Below are 25187 nucleotides of genomic sequence, written 5' to 3'. Positions count from 1 at the left end.
CTTCCATTAGTGTGCTTTTCGCATGGCCACTTGAATATGGGAATTAAAAGTGGATTTTCCGGACGCCTGTTGGTTTGCTGTTGTATCACGCGAAATAGTAGCTCCTTTGGCAGTTTTCCAGTTTAGCTAGTTGTATCCTCTTGTCATTGGAACGGTGACACTCAGCCGTTTCCAAATCACGCTCTTTGCAGCATAATTATGTTTATGAAATTATCCCCGTGGTGTATTCACTACTGAAGAACAATATTATGATCAAGGTGAGACAATCCCATATTTCGAACATGGACATCCACGAAGCCATACTTTCCATTTGTTGGTCGTTGAACTAGAGGATGCTCATATGTCCTCTGATCCTGGTGATCAGTTTGCAAATGTTCTGTCACCAACCGAAGTGACAGCATGAGTGAATGGTTGGGTCGGCAGTTCTTCCATAATTGTCTGATATTATGCGTTAATCAAGAGAATGCTCATCTGTCCGCTGTATTCCCAGAAAATGCCTAACGATTTGTTCTGCCTGAAAATGTAGTTGCTTCATATGATCTGCATTCTCTGAACTCGAAGATTTTCTCTCTCAAGACCATTTGTTCATTGTCTGATTGATCGATTACCAATTTCTGTTGTGCCATGGTCTCCTTCTCAATCCGACTCCTGGTTTTAGTGGTTAATTTTGGTTGGTTCGCTCTGATTCTCTGTTATGCTGTAGCCTGATTTTCCGAAGTTTGTTTAACTGATGGCTCTTTTCGTTGATAACACTGTTTTTATTTTGCAAGGGACTTTAACGCCCTTGATTACCTATTATAAAGACTATCCTTCTTTCTCTATCTCAACAAACTACGTGCTGGATTGGAAACTCTGAATTAGTTAACACGCATAAAGAGCGGGTGATTACAAATTGCACCACAGTTGCTTTAATTATGGGGATTATGTACCACATATCTTACGAGAATACGAAACATGCGTTTTGCAAATCCGAAAAAGGCTGCACTGCAACACCATAATTCTGGCTGTCATTAGCGTATGCATCAGAATTGTCTACTTCCGCGCAAACTCACATTTCCATAACTTTCTCCCCTTTTTTCAAGTTTCTTATCGTCTTTCAGTACATTCGTGAAGATATACGGTTTGACGTCCTGAAACAGATAAACACTCATAATGAGTTATATCTGTGACACTGGTGTTTTCCACGCTTATTCTACTGTCAGTAGGCATCCACTTACCCTCTAGCAAAGAATTGGAAATCTAGGGTCTGCTCTCCATCTTCACCCAGACTACTATCGGGACGGTTGCTAAATGGTGGAAACTTAAAACATGATTTTTGGTGTGGTCGACAGGCATGGCTAGTTTCCAAGACGAACTCTGTTTAAAACAAAGTCAATACTCACTCAGTGTCCACCGAATGGTGCATGTCAATGGCGAATCCAGGAGTCACCACAATTTCCAGAAGACAGTCGACGCATACACTTCACGAACGAAGATTTGTATCTGGTTTCAGGCACTTGTACACGCTAAACACCCCTAATTTTTCGTTTGACAGGAACCCTAGCTTGAAAGCTTCGTGCGGAGAACCAGACTGTGAAAATTCCGTTAATACACCTTAAGCTTACTTGGCAGGCCACAAGCAGAAGTGTAAACTCGGTCGTGGGCTGCTTGAGTTTTCTCTATCACCTAGTGTTCGTTCAAGCAAATTTACTATTATGTAACGTAGTTAAACTGCCTAGGATGCCCTACGGTTGATATTGTGTCTTAATACGCAGTGTCATGTTACTTGCACCTTGTGTTACACGGTGAACAAATTAATTTAATTGCTACGCATGAACATACTTTTCCACGATAGTCAATTACCACACCCTTGTAAACATCTTTGTGCTCGTAGTCATGGAACACTTTGCCTTTGAACGGATTCCTGGAATAAAAGGATGAAGAAATTACCATAAATGTCAAACAGAGGAAATGAAATGTTCGTAGGTTCCCTATGGAACCATATGACACTCCAACATAAGTTATACCTGATGTATAAATCCGGTAGGTAGGAAACATAGAACATTACACATTCTAAGTGAAAATGTAGTTTTCTTATGTAAATCTACAGGGAAACACCTGTAGTAACAAATTATGTGAGCATACCCTCACCCACTGCACTTGTATGTAATTTAATTAGCCAGTGAATGACTTCCAATTATTGCAGCCTCCAAGCAAAAAAAAATCTTTCGAAAGTTTCCGCCGCGAATCCTAGCAATTGGCTGTTTTACAAAATGATAAGTCTATTAGGTTGTGCCCCTAAAACTTGCTCCAAATCGTCAGCCGGATGATGTCCTTAAACAACATCTTGGCATCGATGTAATTGACTTCAGATTACTGACAATCGAAAAGAAGATGAAATTTCATATTCACCAGGTAGGATATACTGGAATTATTGCATTTTGAGCTGGTATCAGTTGTGGTGATTGAATAAGCGTAAATACAGTATGGTGTCATGAAATGTCATTAAAAGTTGGAAACTTAATGATAAATCTCCGGTGACGCATTGAACCAGTTTTCTTTGACCCAATTATATTCATAGTTTGTATACGTGAAATTTACGACTCAGAAATAGGAGAATATAAAACCGAATAACGGATAGCGATTTCTACCATCTAATTAATATCATATGACAAACATTGTTCGTAATATTTACTTGAGATTGTTGGCGATATCGTCGTAGGCGATGGTAGTTATATTCTCCGCTGGAATTTTGCTTGCACGCAAAATGTGATAGGCGTGATAAACGTTCGCCTGAAGGAAAATATAAATAACAGTAAATGAGTGGTAACAGGCGGAGTGTAACATAGAGGCAAATGATTGCAAGCGGAGTTCCTAGGATTCTGCATACTTAGTGGAGTAACAGGTCTAAAAAACATTTGAATGCCCTATCCCTGTCCAATATGTTGATTCTGACATATTCGCTTGTGTCCCGTTAGTTTCTTGCTTGAATTTGTGCACGGCAACTAACTAGTTATTAATTTTGGCTGCCTCGGAGCTGGAGTACAATGTTTGAGGTTTCAAATCGTGATTTAATCATTATGTGAGGCAATTGATGTATCCTTACTGAGAATCATCTATAGTGTGATCTCCGGAGGGTCCCGAACCTACCACATCCCGGCAGTCACTAGCAGGCCGACCGATTGGTCACGAGCAACTGATTAGCTTGCGCTGCAACCCATTTGGGAACGCGGTTTGATTGGGATTTCTCCATGAAACGAAAACTGTTCAATTCGTCATAATTGTGGTAAATCTAAGATTATTGTGAATACTGTTTCGCTGCATTGGGTTTATCAGTTTCTTTGGACACAATCACATGAGATAAGTTTCCTTCATTGCTTGCACAGCAGCCCTCAAATAATGCTTTCGCGATATCCATTTAAACCCCCCTTCCATATGCCACTGTGGATTTCAAATAGACTGCGTCAATTTTGCATTACAATGGTGTAAATTAGGTATCGAAATTTATCCCGAAAATGCATTGCTGATTCGTCGGGAAGAAATGTTGAAAAGTCATCAATATCACCGGCTGGATAGCTTCCAAAGTCGTCAATCTCCATCACCATCCAATGTTATCAGGAACAGCTGTTTATCCGGGTAGGGAAAATCTTACAAAATTTTCCATTAGACCAATCTGTTTTTTCAAAAGAATAAAAGGGTGATAATAGTTGATCATGAGATTTTGCATCGGGTTTTACGACAGTATCCAGGCTGACTTTTAAACATGCTGACTTCTTTAAATCGTTATGCGTATAACATTAATAATGCATCATCGACCAAGGGACGGAAGTCAGTCCTTTCTTGGCCTACTGTGTGTCTAACTTAGAACTGGGATCATCCTAATGACCAGGGATAACACCATTGGTCTTGGAAGATGCTTCGTCCACGACCCTTTAGGATGAAACGAACTCCTGAAATCCCCTCTAAGAATGTTTTTTTCGCCTGTTCCATTATCGTCACCCGACCTGAAGGTATGCTGTATCTGGCTCTTTACGAGACAAATTCGACGTCACAGAGGCCTGAGGGTTTGTGCGTCCCAACAACCCACTCTGTAGTGTATTTGCGACGCAAAAATCCCTTCATATTTTCTGTTCAGTAGGTGGGAGCCGCTTAAGGTTTGCGAATAACTAACTTCTCGGTTAAGTGCACTCGTTCTCTCACTGATGGCATCACAGCCTAATTTCAATGATGAGTGAGCGAAAGTTAGTACAACAGATGCTCTCCTTCTCTCCTTTTCCCGCATATATCCTATATTCTCAAATTAATCAAATTGTGGTATCGACACCGACCCAGGCACAATCTTAATATCTGACGGAACCGTTTTTATTTTCATCTTCTTGAACTACAATATCCGCGTTTAGTTTAGTCGCTACAGCTTTAGACGATCCGATATTATTTCCTAGTTCTTGTATTAATCTTCAGGGTTTGCACAGCATCCTTGTTCGCTGCACAGGCTTCCCGCTTTACCGATTTAAGTTCCCATCGAGATTGACATACTGATATATACATTATATTCCGCTGGCTCTAAATTACGCTCCTCTCCGGCGCCGCTGCTGCTTTTACAACTGTGGCTGGTATTGATCTAAGTCAGCTGAACGTAGAGTTTCTCATTGAATGGTCAACGGCATCGATGATAGCTCTTTGCAGCAACCTGGAGGATAACCAGTAAAAGCCTGCATAATACTGTGGTTGTCAAAGACATAAAAGCGCATGTAGGCAGACGTAGCGCTTCCGTGACTCATTTAGATAGGTGCAGAACCGAAGTGGAATTCACGGACCACGGGGGACGCCTGAATTAGTAACATGTTGAAGATGGGTATGAGTAACTTCCTAAACAACCAAAGCCGCCTCGCCCTATGGCGCTCCTTCACAAAAACTAACCCGCAGTACAGACGGACAACACCGATATTAGCTATGTGCGGCGTTGCTATTTCTAGAACACCAGTGTAATAAGGTACCGAACGACATTTTTTTCGCTTTCTTCGAGCGATTGCCGCATTTGAATGATGCACACATCTCAGCTGACTATTGGGAAGTCTTGGAAACCTGAGGTTGGACAAGCCTAACAGAATCAAAATTGACGTCCCTCCCGGTCCTCGGGACTTCTGATGTGAACCCCTACTGTCTTTAAGGTACTGAGCATCACTATTGTGGAATGGTAAACAAACTAAATGCAAGTACTGGATCTCGGCCAACGATCTAAATTTCTGCAAAACTTGGACAGGTTTCATCCGAGCAGAGAGCACAATATCACTCAACGAACGCTATGACTTCTTGAAAAAGCACTGCTGCGGTTGAGAAATTTTATGGAAACAAATTCAAAGAGGCCTACCATGGACCAAGCAAGCCCTAGTATGCATGACCAAACGCAAGATTAAATATTTTCCACAACTAATTGACCGATTATATGCAGTCTGTCAACTGGAGTCCCGACAATGAATGGGGAACTTCCAAATGCTTCAGAAATAATCATTTCATGTTCTAATTCAAGAGCGATCAGGCGGCTGGTCCTGACCAACTCGAAATATCTCCGATTAAACATGGTGGTGAAATACTTTGTGGTTGTTTGTCTAATTGATTTGCTTTTCCTGGGCGGATGGAACACTCTAAACGAGCTGAGTTGATTCGATGTGACCCTAAGGGAGTGTATCGGTCACCTAGAAATTAGCTCGACTTCCTTCGTGACAAGAATTTTTTCATGTGCATATTTTATTCGAAGACAGTGTCTAAGAACGGGAGGCGCGATTCCGGGCTTCCAGTGGTTGTGTAAACCAAGGCTTCTGATTTCTCCAAATGTCAGAATGATGGAATGCGTACCCACTGAATCTTATTATTGTACACACGCATTCAATATGCGCAAATTTTTTGCATGCGATTCTCATATAATCCCATGCAAAAAGGGTATAGAGGAACGGGTGTATTTAATCAGAGTGGCGTTCACTCGATTTTACCAAGTAGTGTAGTATTATTTCCTCATATTGCACGGCGATTCCGGCGCTCTCGAAATTGATGTGTTTGGCGTAGCAGCTGGTGTCGCTGCAGCGGGGGTGGACTTTTGTTAGCTTTCTGTGACCCGGGTTGTTAATCAGGTCACTATAATTGACGGTAGTGCGAGTTTTACTCTAATATGATCAAGTTACGAAGCAAGGTCTGATAAGCGGTGGTGCTTGAGGATCATTAAATTCCTCGATTTTTTTATGCAACAGCATACCTTTTTCTCGTGGCAGCGATTTCAAATAACATAACGCAACGTGAAACACTTTCCATGACGGTATTTGTCTCCGATTAACATTATTCATGGTACGCACCCCAGCGTCATTTGAGTTTACTGGGTCCATGGAATCGACCAGTCACGGAATGAAATATCGTAGCACGACAAAGAACTGGTGTCGTAAACGAATACAGGGCAAGAAATGTGCACCCATTAGTTTCGGATTTGCCCAAACGTCTTTTTCAGTGAAACGTCATAGTCAGGTAGATACTTGGTTAGAAAACATCTGTTTGGGGTACCATTAGTGCAAATTTCACATTTGAAAACCATTTCGTGTGGTCTTCAGAAGAATTCGGCAATCGAAACAATGAAAATTCTGACCGAAACATACTTGATGTCGATAACTTTCCCAGGTGTTGGTACAAGCGACAAGGACAACCCAGTTCTTTGACGGCTGGTTGTTAAATATGGATGACAGATTGTGGACACCGGCGGCTTCCAAACAAGCTACACGGTGGGTGCAGAACAAAAGCGCAATAAGAAGCGAAAAACAACGCGTTTTATCCAGGGTTACTTGAAGCTTCATCTTTCTGGAGTTTTACAATGTACTCCCGCTGGGAATCGAACTTTGTCCTAAATATGTACGGCGATGGTGTGAAAAAGCTATCCACCACAAAACTAATAGCACTCTGGTAGACAGTTTTTGCCAACCGATGTATCATCGGAAAAACTTGTTCAGCGTTTTGAATGGCTGATCATATGCGCAAACTTTATACAACAGTATGTGCACAGTGGTAATTTGTGGTGTGTTTTAGGACAAATGTCGATCATTTCATTGTGTTCTGTTCACTTGCGACAAAACAAGCTGATTATTCACAATGATTTTGTTTAGTACCTGCCTTCATAACTACAATTGCTGATTACTTTGGACCATGGAGACATTGATACGGTTTTCTGTCCTACAAACCATCCGGCGAAGTAGTGTATTTACAGTAGATCAGCACGAAAGTTGACAAAATTAACCGGGCTCAAGATCCGACTTCTCAAATATGGATATTCACTCACTGCGTAGATTGATGGTCTCATGACGCACCTGGCTGAAATTACACATACACGATATTGAAATCATTGAATGGGTTCTTTCAAATCAGTTTAATGTTGCTCCGGTATTTCACTATTTTTTGTCATTTTAATTTTCAATTTCCGCATTGCAGGTTACGCGCAGCAAGACTTCCTTTCCCATTTCTCTCAGAAGGCGATATGAAAAACATTACAAACCAATGAAACTGAAATTATAAGAGAAAATTATTCGTATTTTCCTTTTTAATGAAAATAGACTTCAGAATTTAGAGTACCTACATGAACAGGGGAGTCACTTTGAATTTCGGGCGTCTGGTGGTGACTTGAATCTGTGTGCGTTGAATCTTACGACTTCTCGTAAGAAGTGGCCTCATCATTTGTGATGTTGAGTTGCGTTCACATGTCAAATCCTCCTAACTCTACTGGTGAAGATAATCCACTGCAATTCCTGTTGATGAAGTAGCAGTGTTCATATTGAGACCATGATGGTTATAGTAATAATTCAGCCTCAGCGCCGTTTTGGCATGCAGCCGCCACATTGTACGAGGGAAGGACAAGGATTGTGCAATCGCCAAAGCCTGGATAGGAAAAGTCAAGATGCCGACGCTGGATTCCAAAAATGGTCAGTACTTTCGAGCCCAAACCAATTAGATATCCTGACCTTCTAAGTTAACTTAAATTTCCGAAAGCTATTTTCTACAAAATGTGATGCAGTTTAACCTTGTTAAAAAGCTCTCGTCTGATACGAAAATATTATTACCACACGGAACGTTAATAATTCTCTCACGTTCTGATTGTGTAGAACGGTATCCTGCATTACTTCAGTCCGCTTCGACGACGAAATGTGTCGACAAAGGGACGGTATTCCGACAAGGTCTACTACTTGTGGAATTCTTAAGGTATATTCCCGAGCAAACCACTTAACTGTAGTAAGAATATTTCAATAACGAGTCTTATGTGCACACGAATTCGGTTTTGATGGAAGAGTCAATTGAATCCCCCTTTAATACGGTGAACTATGTCTCTGCGTTTATCGAGACCCACCCGAAAATGCAGGAGTTATCCAAAGTTTCAGGTGGTTTGCGACGACGTTCTTTGAAACTGGCCGTGGCCAGACATGCCAAACCTGTAACCTCGGCCCGTTTGCTCGGCCTGCACGACTCCGTGTTGATGGCTACAAGCGTGTCGCTCCACTTTGTTATTCAGGTTGTCCACTGCTGAATCATCCCTGTTCTCCAGCGACTTCCCCAATGCTGACAGCTGAATGTTGCCACCTTAATGCAAATTACCGCCGAAATATATTCCTCAGAACATCATTATGGGTAAGTAGGGCATCGCTAAACTTTCCATGAATTTCACTGCATATTTGGAGCCTTGACTTAATTCTAATATCATGAACTCATCTAACCGATCTCGCTGATGAAACACCACTCCCATTTTACGAATAGGTAGCTTCTTGAGTTCAAGACGTGGTAATGTCTGCACACCGTTCAGCGGCAGCAGAGAAAATCATCTTCATGAATACTGCGCTCATCACAGGCCCGGGCCTAAACGATACATATTTCAGGTTGGTGCACCATTGGCCAGAATGGTTCGTTGATTGAAGTAAGAGGTATAGGCCTTTGACTGATCTTAAGGCGTTTGTCAATGAAATTCTACGTCCACATTTTTGGCAGTACCTTCCATTTACTTTAATGAATACACACTTAGGGAAATTGCGTCTCCTGCAAGAGGTAACGCTGATTCAAACAAAATGAGTGGATTATTGGTGAGTTTCGTCTAAAATCCCCAAGTGATTGTCCACCGATGTGAGTCGCAGTTCCAATGAAGGACCCGCTAACCATGGAGACGAACTGGTCCTCTCCCGTTTCATCTCAGATGAAAGAAATCAAAGCTTCAAACATCCGCTATGTAAACAAGAACTTCTACACTTGCGAGCAATTGATTGGCAAGTTCCTATCTACGTGGATATGGCCCGCATGCTCCCGGATGTGAACACCAGGTCCGAGCACACCAATATGTATGGTGTTACAAAACTTAAAAAAAGCATTCGGAAACATCTCACCATTCGTTGGGACCGCCAAATATTTAAGCTGAATGGATATCCCCCTGGTGTGTTTGGCCTCAGTTCCACATTTGCAAGCCAATTAGGGATCGCTGCAAAGAACTGTTTCGGGGTCTTTTTTAACATAAAATGTTTCATTGGTAGGACAGTGCCAACCAGACGCTCTAATTGTCTGTCTTGGAAGAAGTCAACCAGATGCGCTGTTTTCATTCCGACTGAATGATTTCAATATCCAGATCGCTCTCACGGCCTGAGGAAATAAATTTTAGTGCCGGGACCGTTTGAGTAACTAATAATTCCGACGTGATTTTTCTGCGAAAACCCGCCGAGTAAAATTTAGATTAAAACAGTGGTGTCACCGAGGTAGCTGCTTGGTTATCCGCGAAATTCGCGAAATTCAGGGATGAGCCGCTTTGCCTCCATATGAGTCTAGAATCAGCTAAATGACCATTTATTACAGACTTGTCTATGAACTTCGTTTATCACACTGCGAATCGAAAGTACACAGGAGATTTAAAAGTAGCAAATCAATAGCTCCAGCAAACTCAGAGGAACCCCGAGAACATTTCCAACGTTGACAATAAGAGAACCACTCAGGGAAATCTCTTCCTAATTTCTTCCGGTAAATGAAACCAGCTAGCACTGTACACGTGTTTCACCCTCACTGAGGTTCACTTTGAATCACTGTAAATCTCATGAATTGAGCATTCGGCCTCGCGGCGGGTGAGACGAACGCTTAGCATTATCTGATTCTCATACGTTTATGCTTATGTTGCTATCATGAACCGAGTACCTGGTGTGGAGTTGGCAAAGGAAAGGTTCATATCATCGCAATCATCAAAGTTGTTCCCTGCAGGTTGTCCGAAATAATGTCGCCATAACATGACAAACCAATCAATTGAAGTAATTGGTGGGCGTTCCTTCTCCGTAAATTTGAGCACTGGATTAAATTATCCAGAAACGTCCCGGGCGTTGGGTAATCCAAAATCCACGAGTATGCTATGTTGGAATCTCTTCGGATAAGATATTTATGCTGTAGACAGATTTCACAACCATACTTAGATGGGTGCGATCAAAATTTTTTGACAGCATGATAAATCTTGAGAATCCGTGTTGCGTAGTTCTTCTTGAATTTAAAGCCTGAAGCCTGAGAAGCACTATGAAGCCGTTCATCCTTGCTGGAGATTATCAGCAGTGCGCCCCTCACGAAACTACTGTAGCTTCGAAGCGAAACCATGACGGTACGGCTGGTAGTTCCAGCACTGAACCGTTTGACCTCATGTGGCTGGTCATCGATTTGATTAGCTCTCACTCAAACAAGGTAAGGCGCCACTTGTCCTTCAATGACGGAAAACCACACCACGTGGCCGGGTGTTGAATGACCCCCCGAGCGACAAATTCCTAGGAGGAAGTTTCTCAATCCAGTGAAGCTATCCTTTCTCTAGCCTGCCTAATGTCTCATGTTAGTGAGAGATTTACACCATTCTGTGAAGTCAAGGCCGGGTGTTGAATGGCCCCCCGAGCGACAAATTCCTAGGAGGAAGTTTCTCAATCCAGTGAAGCTATCCTTTCTCTAGCCTGCCTAATGTCTCATGTTAGTGAGAGATTTACACCATTCTGTGAAGTCAATCAACACTGAAGGGCCGGGAATCACTGTGCAACATTTTTATCCTAGTTGTGAATCATCAACAATACGCACCTTAGAAAACCAGGATGAAAGCGCCTGAATAAAGTTTTGCTACTATCGCGGTCCCGTCACAAAGAGTCTGGAACTTATCGTGGTGTGACCGTCTGCGCACCTTATTCACCCATTGAGGTATATTGGACGGTGATCAAGCGACATACACGAATCCATCTTCCCAGGTCGCTGAACGGCTAGGTGTCTGTCGAACACAATGTCCTGGTCCTTTAGAATGGGGTTGGAACCTGTGGCGCCTGGTTCCGCAGAGAGGTTAATGCATGGTCGTTTCCTGCCAGACCGCTGACTTGCATTTAGGCTTACGAATCGAAGGCATTGGTTGCCATCAGCTTTCCAATCATAGGTTTTATCAACAAACGACGGAATGAGTCGAAAATGACCTTTACACGGAATGTACTGCTGTTAGCATTAATGTGGACTTTGGTTGAAACAAATTCCGTCACCAATCAAAAAACATTTCCATAGTCACAAGGTTTGTAACTCATGTCAACACCGAATTTAATCGCGTCAAATAACTTTGTCTACCGTTTCATTGCCGAACCGCTGTATAATGTATGGTGCAGCAGATACAGGAATGACGTCAGATGGTCCAACGCGGAGCGATCTGCTAACGTCAGTTTTAACCGAGCCTGATGCACACAAAATAACATATGATTTTACAAGTAAGCTTGTTTTCACTTGCGTTGCCTCGTCAAAAAATGATGAATTCCAACTTTAGCTGCTCTAAATCGACAAAAGGTGCACATTTCAAGGGAGCCCAGAGGACGAATGGTGGCTTTGAAAATCAGAACACAAGGCATAAGAGGACGTACAACTACGAGTAAATATTCATTGGCGAAATGAGGTTGATACTGGCAAGCGAACACATGTCACTGACTGCGACCGTAGGAAGGCCCAGTCCACTAACAGCCTGGGCGAACTGAGGAGAGCAGATAAGTCAGGAAGAGGTGATCATCAGTTGATGGACCGGAAGTGTTTATATGACGACAGGTTGCAAGCACGGCTGAGAACATGGCGGGGGAATATTAATCAGCACCGTGCTTCTGCTTATCCTCATTCCACACCGTCACCCCGCGCCTATCCGATACTATGCTGACGTCTACTACAGTTGCTCGACGACTCGGAACAGCGAATATATCAGGTTGGACAAAATGAGTCGAAGAAGCTGCTCACAACTCCTCGAAGACGGTGTATCCCAGGCGACGTGGACGGCTTGTGAGTACCCTTGCACCCTGATTATGACGAGCCCAAATTAGTGTCAGGTCTTTTCCAACAGGATTGCAAAATATTTGACAAACTCACCGGTCGGTCACAGTATACATGACCTGTGATGGTCCGGCCACCACAGCCATGCCGAGCGCTCCAAGTCTAGCCATGAGCAGGTTGCATCGAAGGTGGATACCGTGGGTAAATATCCGAGGAAACACTCGTCCTGTAAGTACAAACCGTCGGGTAGCAACAGACGGAGCGAACAACGCTCGTGAACCGTGACCGTGAACGCTGTTGTGCAGACTATCACCCCGAGCAACCATCAGCCCTTCCATGGTGTTTACGCACGCAACATGAATTCACGTCAGAAGGCTGAGATGTCGGACAATTTTGCCAAATGCTACGCAACATGGATTCGCGTCGGAAGGCTGAAATGTCGGACAATTTTGCCAAATGCAGAGTGGTTGAACACATTGCGTAGTACTGAGTACACCTACTCCGCCGCATCGGGATTGTTGCATTCAGAATTGGGATACCAAATCCCCCATGCTGTCTACCCGCATAGCTGTAGCTGATCAGGGTCTCCTACGGTAGACGAAGATAGCCACGAATATATTGCCTGATGTAGCTGCTGTTCCGGTGAAATTCAACACCTTCAACATTGACGCTTCCCTGCGTGCATTCAATATTCATTTGAAGCCCTATTCAAAATTAAAGAATCAAAACGGATGGGGAAAGGATTTGGTGCTCGCCTACCACAATTATTCCGATACACTTACAGCTCCAGACAACTACTCAGGCGACCTGAACCGAAAATGATAACAAGAACATCAATACCATCGATTCAAGGAGAGTAACGATGAGAATCAGGCGGTCTCCATCTTGGAGCGCGAATTACAATGATAGGACCCAGTTTTTTTGCTGGTCTCTATCCTATCCCTCTGCAAGATCAGAGGCAAAATTGATTGGCAGGATAGTGAGAATTTTCTGATAACTTCCTATCACCTACGCGTCAAGAGTGACCGTAAACGACCGGGTTCTTTGTTTATGTTGTCTACGTTTGCTCAGCAGTCTAAATGGATCGACCACAAAATCATGTGAGTCGAACGTCCTTAAACTTTGTAAAATAAAATTAATTTGACGGTGTCATGTGAAGCACCATGAATATATCTGTCCCGAGGAGAAAAATGTACACGTTGTCATTAGGACCGCTGTTAATGGGCAGAATGTGCAAGGTGGTCTTGAAGAGAAGCTTATTGGCAGGCGCTCCCACAGACAGGGGGCAAAACAAAACCCCGCGAAAATGGAAGGTTTGCGAATACGAAGTTTAGATTATTGTTTTGTACACGCTGCTGGATATATTCAATGGCTGAATAAACTTCCACTAGTCTGCTGTTTGCATGGCCACGTGAATACTCAGATGAACATTTGATTCTTTGGACGTCTGTTGGTTGGTTCGTTCTGATGGTTTCAATGTATGAAGATGGTTTAAAGCAGTGTTCCATTTAGCTGGACTTATTCTCTTGCCGTTGGAACGGTCACACTAAGGTCTTTTGAAAAGACGTCTTGTTGGCATGATTACATCTGTTTACTGAAATGATATACACTACTGAGGGAAAATATTGTAACCAAGGTGAGGCGATCCTACATTTCAAACTTGGGTATCAAAGAAGCCATATGTTTTCACCTAAATCTGATCTGGAAATGTTCCCTTTCTGGGTCGTTGATCAGGACAGTGTTCATCAGTTCTCTGCTCGTAGCCCTCAGCTTGCGAATGTTTCATCACCAACCGAAGTGACATCATGAGTGAGTGGTTGAACTGGAAGTTACTCCATACCTGTCTGATATTATAGGGCTATGACTGGCTGGAGGGACCATACACTTCTCCCGGTGCAAATGGTCGATTTCAAACTGCGCTGCGTTGGAGCTGGCACCCCCTGAACCCGATTGATGCTTTAAGTAGTTTCCGTATGAAGACCTTTTGTTCATGGTCCGATTGATCGGTTACCGACTTCTAATGTGTTGCATTCTGGCATTCCAAATTCGGTTGGTTCTCTCTCCGATTTCTGGTACCCTTAGTACATTTTGATTGGTTGTTCCTGATTTGCTGTTGTTCTGTAGCCAGATTTATCGGAGTTTATTTTCGCGAATGCTCTTCCAGTTAAGAAAAAATTTTTTATAGTGCAGTTGAGTTTATCACCTGTGAACACCTATTCTAATGGCCATCTCTCTTTCCTTCTCTGTCCGAACTAACTACAGGCGTCATCGGAAAAACTGAATTTCTTCAACATAGTATTGGAAAAGCTTTTAACCACCTTTCTGTTCATTTCCTTATTAGATCTGTTAACTTAACTGCTTAAAGCAGAAAAGCAAACCAGAAGTTCAATAGTTGACGGAAAATATAACTTCGGGCTCACCTAAGATAAATTGTTGTAGAACGTTAGTCAAATTTCAAAATACAAACGATTAGGCTCACATTATATCATGGTATCTTACATGCATGACCAATTATTCCAGTGACGATGGTGTTCCCTACATTCACTCTCTTCCCAGTGACCATCCACATTCACCCTAAGAATTAATTGAAACCTAAGATGTGCCGATCATCCTGTCATATTTTATTCACGATGATCGCTGTGTGCTAAAAACTGATTAATTCTATTGTTGGTCTGTTTATCAAGCATGGCATTTGGATTTACCACCCAAGCGTGGGGTTGGCAGTTGAGTTGAACATGGACTACCACGAAGCACTAACAAGTAGTCCTCTCTAACACAGTAGCTAGAGAATACAACATACGTATGAAATAACTGCTATTTTGAAGTGAATATAACTCATCAGCACTCAACTGAATCACAGCTGAGCATCTCCTATCTATGATATCCTTTAGCTGAAGGTGCTGTCCTGGACACGCTGCTTGGTTTGGTTGGTGCATCACTCGGGATATCACAGGATATTTCCCCGGAGAAATTATTCGGCAGTGTGGGTCTTCGTGCACATTTCGCGGTTATTTTGACAAGAACTCTAACCTACTTGATAGGCCAAAAGCAGAAGGATAAACTCAGTCATGGGATGCCTGAGTGTACTCTATGACCTTATGACTAGTGTTCGTCCAAGTGTATTGACCATTGTGTACTATGGTAAAGCGGATTATTCTGCCCTGCTGTTTGTATTGTGTTCTGATCCACAGTGTCACTTGGCTGTTTCGCATCGGAACACGGACTTGCTTTTCCACGGTAATAAATCGCATACCCTTGTAGACATCCTCGTGCTCGTAGTCTTGGAACACTTTGCCTGTAAACGTGTTTCTGGGATAAAATAATGAAAAGTAGCACTAAATCCTAGAAGGGTTTCCTCTGCTCAGGATGCATTAGAAAATGTTTAGCTTACTAGAATGTGCGCTTACTATTTGCGCCAACTCATCAACCGTATGATGCAATCAAACGACATGTAGATATCAATGTGTTACCTTTCAGGCTACGGAAACGAGTACTCATCATAATCAACATCATCATCAGAATGTTCTGATTGCATCTGGGTTCTATGGCCTCTACACTCATGAAACGGCACCAACCAAAAGGAAGTTTGATAAGGCACCTGAAATGACACATGAAACCACATAATTGTCTGCAACTCAAAACCAAAAATTATGTACATGAGAAATACGGAACAACAATGAGACGTGTTCGAGGCCAAACAACGAAAGGAAACTCATTGGCAATAAATTATTACCCACTGAATCTTAAGAATGGATACAGCCGCACTCGTTATGTGCGGCTGTCTGTGTAACATTTTCAATAGGATAGGCGACCGGGCGAACGAATTTGACCAAGATGGATTTCTATGTTTATTACAAATAGACGCTACGTGATCTCACCAAGTAGTACAGATTTACCCACTCACTTTGACTTGCAATTCAAGTGCTTCCGCCACAACAGCCACTTTTGTTGTTAAGGCAGTGATCTTTGTTGAGGTTTCTGAGTCGGGCTTCATAAAACAGGTTACTCCAGACTACGGTACTGCGGAGCCCGGTAGAGTTTCTCTAATATAATTAGCTAAAATGACTGGTCAGATGCTTAGTGCTGGCTCGAATACCATTGAATTCATGTTTTATACAACACCATATCTTCCACTCACAGGCCATGATTTCACGTAACATGGCGCAAAAATAAAAACCTCTGGGTGACGAAAGTCGGATTCCGATTAACGTGAATCACACTATGCACCTCAGTAACATCTCAGTTTAATAGGACCGTAGGATAGACCCCACCCAAAACCTAATATCGTGTTACGACAAGGAACTACTGACGAAAACGAATACAGGCCACGAAATGTGTGTCCATTAGTGTGTCTATTAGTTGTGGCTTCTATCCACCGCCTTTCCGAGTGACATATCACAGCCGTATTGAAAAGTAAGTAGTACATAACTGTTTGGGGACCATTATTGCTAAATTCGACTTTGGAAACCCTTTCTTACGGGATTTGGATAAACTTTTGAGTCTGAAGCCAATAAAAACCCAACGAAAACCTACTGGATGTAGATAATTTTCCCGGGTGTTGGAACCAGCGACCAGGTAAACCCGGTTCTTTGACGGATTATTGTTGCATATGGATGATCAGTTGTGGACAACGATGGCTTCCGAGCATGCAACGTGGTCGATGCAGAACAAAAAAGCAATAAGATTGGAACAAGGACGCATCATATTCAGGCATACTTGAAGCTCCATGTGCCTGGAATTTAATACTGTGCGTCTCCTATGAATCGAAGTTTGCCTTACAAATTTACAGCGATAGTGTCAAAAAAGGTGTCCACCAAACTTCTAATAGGTCTGCGGTACAAAGTTTGTGCTAATCAAGGTATGACCAACCGTTTTGATCTGCTTGTTCAATGACTGATCATTTGTTCAAACCTATTCCAACAACATGTGCATATGCGATTCAGGCAACCGAGCAACAACCTGGGTCTACAAAAATGTTTCAACTTACCTCCTGGCTTTATGAGTACCTTTATAAACACCTATGTTCCATGGGTATTGTGGATTGTGATGTTGTACTCTTGCAGTCGGAGTGCGGAGCACGCAAGCTTTTTCGAGCATCTCTGGTGGTCTCCATCCTCCCCAGGGTGTTGGGACCCGTTTTGACATGAAATCCTTGCTCAAGTATACATGGCTCCAATTATCCAGGACCCAGAAGATCGCTATACATTCTTTCTTGATGGTCGAATACTTCCGGTCAGCGTTAGGCAGGACGCGCCTTGCATATTCGATAAATACATTCCGCTGCTTTAGGTCTGCGCCGATACCGCGATCAGTAGCGTCCGTTGCAACAGTTAAAATCTCTCCGAACCTATTCAGTTTGATGGTGCGACAGCCGCCTTTTGACACGCACAATAGCTTCTCTGGTCCATTCAAAGTTCCGACTGTGCCCGAGCAAGTCCTCTGGTTGCAGCGATCGTGCAGAAATCCATAACAAACCGGCTGTAGTATGCTGCTCGTTTAAACAAACTGCCGTAGTGACCGCCTTGAATTGAAAACAGCACAATCGTTGATCTTTGCCAATTTCTTGGCAGAGAGCTCACTGCTCCGTGACCCAATTCATAAACCAGCGGTGTCATTGGACTTAGCGCGAGCTGTGTCGTGGCTTCATTTATCCGCAGGCCAGCCTCAGGGTAACGCTTGGATAACCATCAACATTGATTGCGCCATACTTTGTCACCAGAGAGGTCGGCTGGCTTCCGAATTCCGCTGCAACAAATTCCTTCGCGGAGGCCTAGTCCATCTTCCAAGAACTTCTTCTGGCAGCATACACTCTCGCCTTCGTCCGACCCCACGAGGAGGATCTTCAGCGTCGCGAACTTGCTCTGATCGGTCTCCAGTCCGGCGGCATCCGCGTCCTCCTCAAAATCCTGCAGGAATGTTTGGACATCCCCATCCGCAAAGAGTTGTGGCCACGGAAACTTGATCCTTATCTTGGGCACGGCACCAACTTAAAGAAAAAATGCCTTCCCTGCGGAGATATTTATTACGAAAATGCCAACTGACCAGTTACAGACTATTGGACAGGAAAGCAAAACTCTTATACGCAACTTAGAAAAAATGAACACCCAGCTTCACTTAAACGCGTCATGCTGAACGTATCTGGACACTCATTGAGTGTTGCCCAAGTGCAAGCAAATGTTACGAAGCGAGTCTACAAATTCCGCAAAGATCTCCTTTTCAAGCGAATTTACAGGAAGCGAACATATTATTTTCATGCCTGCCACAGCTTTGAAATCTTTTGCATCCGTACTAATATGTGGGCAAAATATGTTCCTTTGAAAGCTTCAGCAAATCAGAATACTCGGCCTGCATTACATCCCCTGATTCGATAAACCATACCGTCGAGTATGAACAGGGTCTCGGAGTTCCGATCTTCCGGATTCGAACAACAAGTTCACTTCGGTTATTTTTCGGCATGTACCAGCATACTACGAGTTATATTAGTGGAAAGTCCATCACCACAGTACCAACTCATTGGGATTGCCTGATTTGCCTGAATATTTATATATCTAATTTGGTGCTAGGTGAAACACTTCAGTATGTATCAGATGTCGAAGTTGGGACATAGAACCCGATGCTCAGCGGTCGTACGCCTAAAGACTCACTCGTCCACATCCGCCAGCAACGCCTGGGGAACTGCATTATCCACGAAAAAACAGCGCAAACACTGACTCTTTGGCCGAATACAATATTAAAAGCGTGTGGAATTCCATTTTCAGCCCCAGTAAATCTTGTGAGACCCCAGCTCTTCTCCTGGCCTGTCCTGGTGTTGATCACAAACATCGGTGAGGATTAAACCTTATTTCAGTGCTTACTCGATGGTTTGAGGTCGAACATAGTTCGGACTTGGAACTCAATTCCGCAAATGAACAAACAACCAAACGTCCATTAACTCTTTGGAGGAACCGTACGAAATATACCCACCGTTCGGCCGAAACTCATAGCTTGCGCGTCGTTCGCTCTGGATACACCTAACCAAGGACCCAAGCAAATGAAAAATGACAAGCATAACTGTTAGCTTACAGGCGTTTCACTGTCAAGGGCATAGGAATCATTATCAAAGCGAAAATCCAATATCTCTCGAAACGTTTGCAATTCAAATTTTTGGCTGGATAGACAGATCAGCAGATGACAGATAACCTATAAAGCCAATCGAGTTGACACTGTCTCGACATATTTTCAGTGTTTGTACCCGTCGAACAAAACGCACTCGACTGGTGCTCGTACCGATAATTGCCCCTGTCCGATTGCTTTCAACAGATTCAATTTGCGCGGCGGTATCCACATAAGTTCAACAGTCTGACCCTCACAGCACTGGAGTTGAAGATAATCCGCTGAAATTCAGAGAAAAAATAGCAGCTTTATTATTAAGAACTTAATGATAAGTATCAAGATGGTCAGCCACCTGAAATAAACTTCTGAACGCCCGGAACCTACTGCTCCACCAAAAGCTCAACTGGAAAGCCGGCAAGCATCCAGGCCAGTCAATCATTCGATCAATTCAGTAAAACCTGATTAGTGTTCTCTGCGCAACAGAAGCACGACCGAATATGATCAGTTTTCAGGCTTTTCACAGAGGCGCGATCGATGTTGATGGGTGATCACTAACGCCTATCAGACGGCCTGGATCAACGTCAGAAAGTCCCCTTTAAATTGCTTGGGGCCGGTGTAACTTTTGCTCTCTCACTCAGTCGCTTGTTTGGAATACAGCTGTTGTGTTCCCTTCTGTGAGTCTTTCCTCTCCGACACTAGGCACCATAGCGTGTCTGCAGCAGATACCTCAGATTAACGAATCAACAGATATAACAATATTAGTGATACTTCAGTTGCAGCATCGTTTTGGAATGTAGCTGCAATATTGCCCGAGCGTTGCATTAGGGCTGGGCAAACGCCGGGTAGCCTACGCATGGACAGGACATTTCGGGAAGCCGAGGCTGGGTTCGAAACGCGTTCATTAAGTTAAGGGCTTAAGCACTGAAATATCTTGAGCACCTTAGCCAATTGAAGCTTCCCGAAGTAAGTTTCTACGGTGGAGATGAAGTTTTATCTTGTTGTTTGAGACCGACTGATAATAAGATCCCGAGAGACATCGGTTACCTACCATATTTTGCAGCATCTACAACTCGGGTTAGATTTAAATAAGGATTGCAAAATTATGTGACCGTTGCGAGGGGTTTCAGGGCTACGAATAAATACAGTCAATTTTTATTAGTTTACAGAGAAGTTTTTTATGCTCATGAAATTTTGGATGTGTAACCAAGGGTCCGTCGTGTTTACTGCTCATCCAGATGTCGGCTATTCTTAGCATTTATTCGTCTAATTGTTGTCAACTTTCTAGAAGAGACTGCAAGTTAATATGAGGGAGCCTTGACCATGTACATAAATTTCATAAGAGGTTGTTTTTGTTGCGCGCGGCATCGAAACATCAACTGAATCATTGTAAACTACTTGCAATGTTTGAGCAGGTGAAACGTGGATCAATTTGGGTATTAAGTTCCGCATGTCATCCAGTTTTCGAAAAATTCCGTAACTAACTCCGTGACGGGGCGAGATGGTTTATCACAATGCTTTTTATGTGATGATTTTTTTTCATGTGGCAATAAGTTGATACCGCAACCCTGAAGGTGTGCTCTCGCTACCGTTTTTGTGACAGTTACTTTGGAATACATTATGTTGCAACGAGGCGACGCAGTAAAAAATGCTTACTTGTAAAATGACACTGTTTATCCGTATATCTGAATCCCTTTAAATTGGCGTGAACTTTGCACCATTTGACGTCATTCTCTCTCCCGCCCCATACATTATACAGCGCTTTGGCAGTAAAACGCTGGACAAAGTTCAGTGACTTGATGAACTTCGGTGACGAGGTGAATTACGAAACTTTGTGAATATGAACAAGTTTTTGTTTGCATACAGGACTTCTTCCAACCGAAGTCCACAAATGTGCTACCTGTAAAAAACAGCGTATAGGTCATTTTTGCTCCATTCCCTCATCTGCTTATAAACTTCAAGTTTGAGAAGCTTATCCTTCAAAACTATACTCAGGCAATTGATAATTTAATCATTCATTTACTTCTCAGAAGACTCTGCGTTCTACGCCGAGATGGCATGAAACAGCATGAACGTCATCACATTCCAGAATAAACGAGGTCGTACACGTTTCAGAAGGTCTTGGTAAACAATCGGTAGTTTTTTGGACAACGTTATGCTTTTGATACAACAGCTTCATTAGGCCAAGTGCGCAGGTCAGCAAATCGGTCAGGTTATAAGTGAGGCGGGGAAACAATCAGTGAACCCCCTTCTGGTAGTCAAACTGGATCAGGGTTGAGTGTGAATGATAGCTAGTGTCGGTTACTGTGGTGGTCAAATTCTTAATTTGGTGGATTGGAGGAGTTTCAAATAAATTATAATCGGGTGTGTATCGTTAGTGTTCCACTTCAGGGTGCCACTGGCAGATTTTCTTTGGTATTTGTAGGGTTGTGCGTGCTCCGAACTTTTAGTTTGACCGGGTGGGTTGAGGTCAGATGGAATTCAAACTATGGCTTCTCTACCTTCTGATGCCCGCAAACCAATACATGTAAACTCGACCGATCAAAAAACCGTTTTCCACATGCTTGCCAATTCCACGCCTCTCTCTGTTCAAATTCTTCCGTAAATATATTGTTAAAAGCCGGGAGTATTTGAGATTCCGTTGATAAACCTTGTTCTTGAATATAAACAACGAAGTGGGCGAGATGCAGACATGCTTTCGTAACTTCCACTCATTTCTTAACCGTAAGCTGAGTCGGTTCGCTACCTTGTTGACGAGTTTTTGTGAATTCTTAATGTAAGCACTAGATTTCCCTTTGAGGGACTTTAGAATACCGGCCGAGAATCTGGCCAGTTCATGCGGTGGGGAACATATTCTGCCTACTATCTGTCTCACCGGAACATTCGGTTTATGGATTTTTGGAAGGGCAAAATGTCGGAAAGAGCTCAACCACTTTGTTCGATCACTCACTAGAGGAAGCCTCAATGATCGATGAGTGAATCGACAGTAAACTTTGACACTTTCATCGCATATGCTACAACTCTGCATCTAGGAAGAACCCACGGATTGCCAAATTCGGAGGAAGTTGCTCCTTACGTGGCGGCATCTAGTTACCTTCAAGCGCACCGCATTACGATTCAACTGGTTAGTGCAATGGAATTTAAATGACAATGTTGTCATACTGGTTCACAGTCTTTCTCTTTAACACATGCAGGGATTTGTGGCAGCTTTTCAAAATTAAATCACACATGTAGAGCCCAAGTACCGATCGAAAGTAAACATCCGGTACGACTGGTCCTGCGCGTTGTGGGAGTATTTGTCATCGATCGAGCATTTAGACAGTATTCGCCGAAATGCCGTTCGCCTGATGATTTTCAGACAATCGGTTTATTATTTGACAATCGACGTTGTACCATACAGGATATCTGATGGAATTTGGCTATAACATGATTAATCAGTCAATGACCTAATGAGAGTTTCTCCTTAGTTAATGTAAGCATCGGACTATATTATACAGAAATGCCCCAAATCAACGGGTTACGCGCTAATTCGATTCATGCTCCCCTGAGATGGGGTGTTTAAATTGGTCGCGTGTTCCACAACAAAACTAGATAAATATTTGATCCCGAGGTTTTGATGGTGTAAGACATCCTAGGGATTTTTTGTGAAGATTTCTTCGTGTAAGTGAAGGCATTTTATGCCTAAAAGCTGAGAAGCACCGTGCAGCCGCTAAATACTTCACGAACATCCATCACGAACAGGGAATTCAACTGGAGTCATCTGATTCGCCTGCCAAAACCGTAATCATGTGCAATTGAGCGATGCTCCCAAAATCTGTCTAATTTCGGTTCAAGTAGAATATGGTGTAGATTGAAACTCGGGGACAGATAACGGTTAATAGCGGACCTGGAGGTAAGCTGTCGAGGGATTTTCAGCGAACTTATAAGTAGTGTAGCTTTCAGAATTAACAAAGTCAACACGCACGCCCCAAGTGCCTAGCCGGTTACCGGTGAATCATGAAAATTAATTTCCTTAGCTTGACAATCCACGTGAACTTGACCGAGGTGATCAACATCTGGCTCATTGATTTCGGAGTGAATCAACGTTCTACTCGTTAGTTTCCAGAGGCATGTATACGGAACATCTGCAATAGCCTGTTCGGAGTTTATGTAACAGTGAATGTAGTGAAGCCGTTCGTCGCGTAGCTGCTTATCAGAAAACAATTGCCCTATAGCGGACAAAGGAACAGGAATCTAAAACTTTTTCGTTCACTTGATTCCTAAAAAAACTCCGCTTCATATTATCATTCTTTTCGAAAGCGTCATCTGGAAATTCTCTGGATATTCGCTGACTATTAGACTGATTATTTCCGCCGTAACCTCAATTTCTGATTGACCAGAAGACGGGGATATTGACCGCATATCACCACAAACAAGGACTTGCGTTTGGTTGACCATATGGAAGCATGACAGGCTAAATCGGTAACTCCAATTCCCTGCTTTGGGTCTGCCCCGATACCGCGATCACTAGCGATCGTTGCAACACTGAATATCTGTGCGACACTGGTCGGTTTGTGGGTCAGTTGCTAATCCGGTATCCGCGTTCTGACACGTTCAAAAGCCTCATAGGCTTCCCTGATCCACTCGGATTTCCGATTTTGTCCAAGCAAGTCGTAGAGTGGAGCAGCTATCAAATGAAAATCCTTCATGACAATCCTTGACAAACCGACTGTAGTATACTGCTTATCAAGGAAGATGCCATAGGGACGGTTTGAAACTGGGAACAGCAAAGTTCTTGAGCTTTACCAACACTTCTGGCCGTGAACTAACCACCCGTGACCCACGCATTGACAATCCGTCGACTTTCATTCGGAATCCCCGCGGCTCTCCCGGCTAGCGCACATTGTTTTCATTCAGCTTCGCTTCATTCTCGTGTCAGCGATACGCCTGCAAATGTATCACTCAATCACAGCATCCACTTCCTTTCTACCTCGTTGTGTGTATGGTGGTCCGTGTCACTGTGCAAATCGCAACTTACTCCGGAATAATGCAGTAATGCAATGTTCATTATATGCAAGTGCTCGAGTACGAGTACATTGATTGTTCCAGTGGCGAGGTATGCAACATTTGTAGCACCGGCCGGTTAGTGCATGCCTCTGTAACTCCGACTTTTTGGGTACAAGTTGTTCGTCAACTTTGTTCCTCAGGTCCTCAACTGTTGAATCATCCCTGTTCTCCTGCGAATGCAACGTGGTCAATGTTGCCTGAGCGGATCCGCGTGCCAGATGCACCATGTGTTCCACACTCAACTGGCAAGTTGCTGTTGCCAACCGCTCGAATCGGCTCCTTTCTGCTGTTAGACACTGGAGATATCATCGATTGTTCCTCTAGGGGGCCTGTCCGTTAGGGGCACATTAAAAGAAGGATGGCTTCCCGGGAGCGTCGGGATAATTGCAAAGGTGAGTGAGATAATGAAATGATGAAGGAGAACAAATACCGGACAGCTTCATAGTGTTCTCAGTTCCCGTGTGTCACCTGAACCGGCCAACGCACTTAAGAAATCATGCCGTTCAGCGCGAAGAAGAAGAGCAAAAGAAGTAAACTGAAGAAGGGTAGCAATCAACCGTCAAACAGACTCACATGGAGATTTCAATGACAAACTTTCGACCGAACTTGAACGTACCGTTATGATTGTCAACATCTAAATAGCCTCCTACGTCATTCGTTGTAGAAAGCGGATAGTAAGTTGAAAAGAGAACTCCGCTGACTAGAGTACTCTGATTAAAAATCTCTTTTCCAGGTTTATACAAAGACGGTATAGAGCCAGGTGCGAACTCTCA

The 25187-nt window shown here is 43.2% G+C and overlaps 2 protein-coding genes across 2 annotated transcripts in view; one reads left to right on the top strand and one right to left on the bottom strand.

The window, feature by feature from the left end:
* The window catches only part of T265_15595 (hypothetical protein), a gene marked incomplete at both ends in the record, with an annotated part of 5866 nt that extends 3094 nt beyond the window's left edge, over positions 1 to 2772 (bottom strand). Inside the window, 3 exons of the mRNA XM_009178704.1 lie at positions 1053 to 1130; positions 1822 to 1903; positions 2675 to 2772. Of these exons, the coding sequence (XP_009176968.1) occupies positions 1053 to 1130; positions 1822 to 1903; positions 2675 to 2772 (258 nt within the window). The remainder of the gene's footprint in view (positions 1 to 1052; positions 1131 to 1821; positions 1904 to 2674) is intronic.
* T265_11888 (hypothetical protein) overlaps positions 1 to 24754 on the top strand; it is a gene marked incomplete at both ends in the record, with an annotated part of 76128 nt that extends 51374 nt beyond the window's left edge. Inside the window, 2 exons of the mRNA XM_009178703.1 lie at positions 9188 to 9421; positions 24555 to 24754. Coding sequence (XP_009176967.1) covers positions 9188 to 9421; positions 24555 to 24754 — 434 coding nt within the window. The remainder of the gene's footprint in view (positions 1 to 9187; positions 9422 to 24554) is intronic.
* Positions 24755 to 25187: the final 433 nt, after the last annotated feature.

Source organism: Opisthorchis viverrini, assembly GCF_000715545.1.
Source record: "Opisthorchis viverrini unplaced genomic scaffold opera_v5_626, whole genome shotgun sequence".
In the NCBI taxonomy this organism is placed as follows: domain Eukaryota; kingdom Metazoa; phylum Platyhelminthes; class Trematoda; order Opisthorchiida; family Opisthorchiidae; genus Opisthorchis; species Opisthorchis viverrini.
The sequence above is the reverse complement of the archived record's forward strand: the minus strand, read 5'-3'. Positions and strand labels throughout refer to the sequence as shown.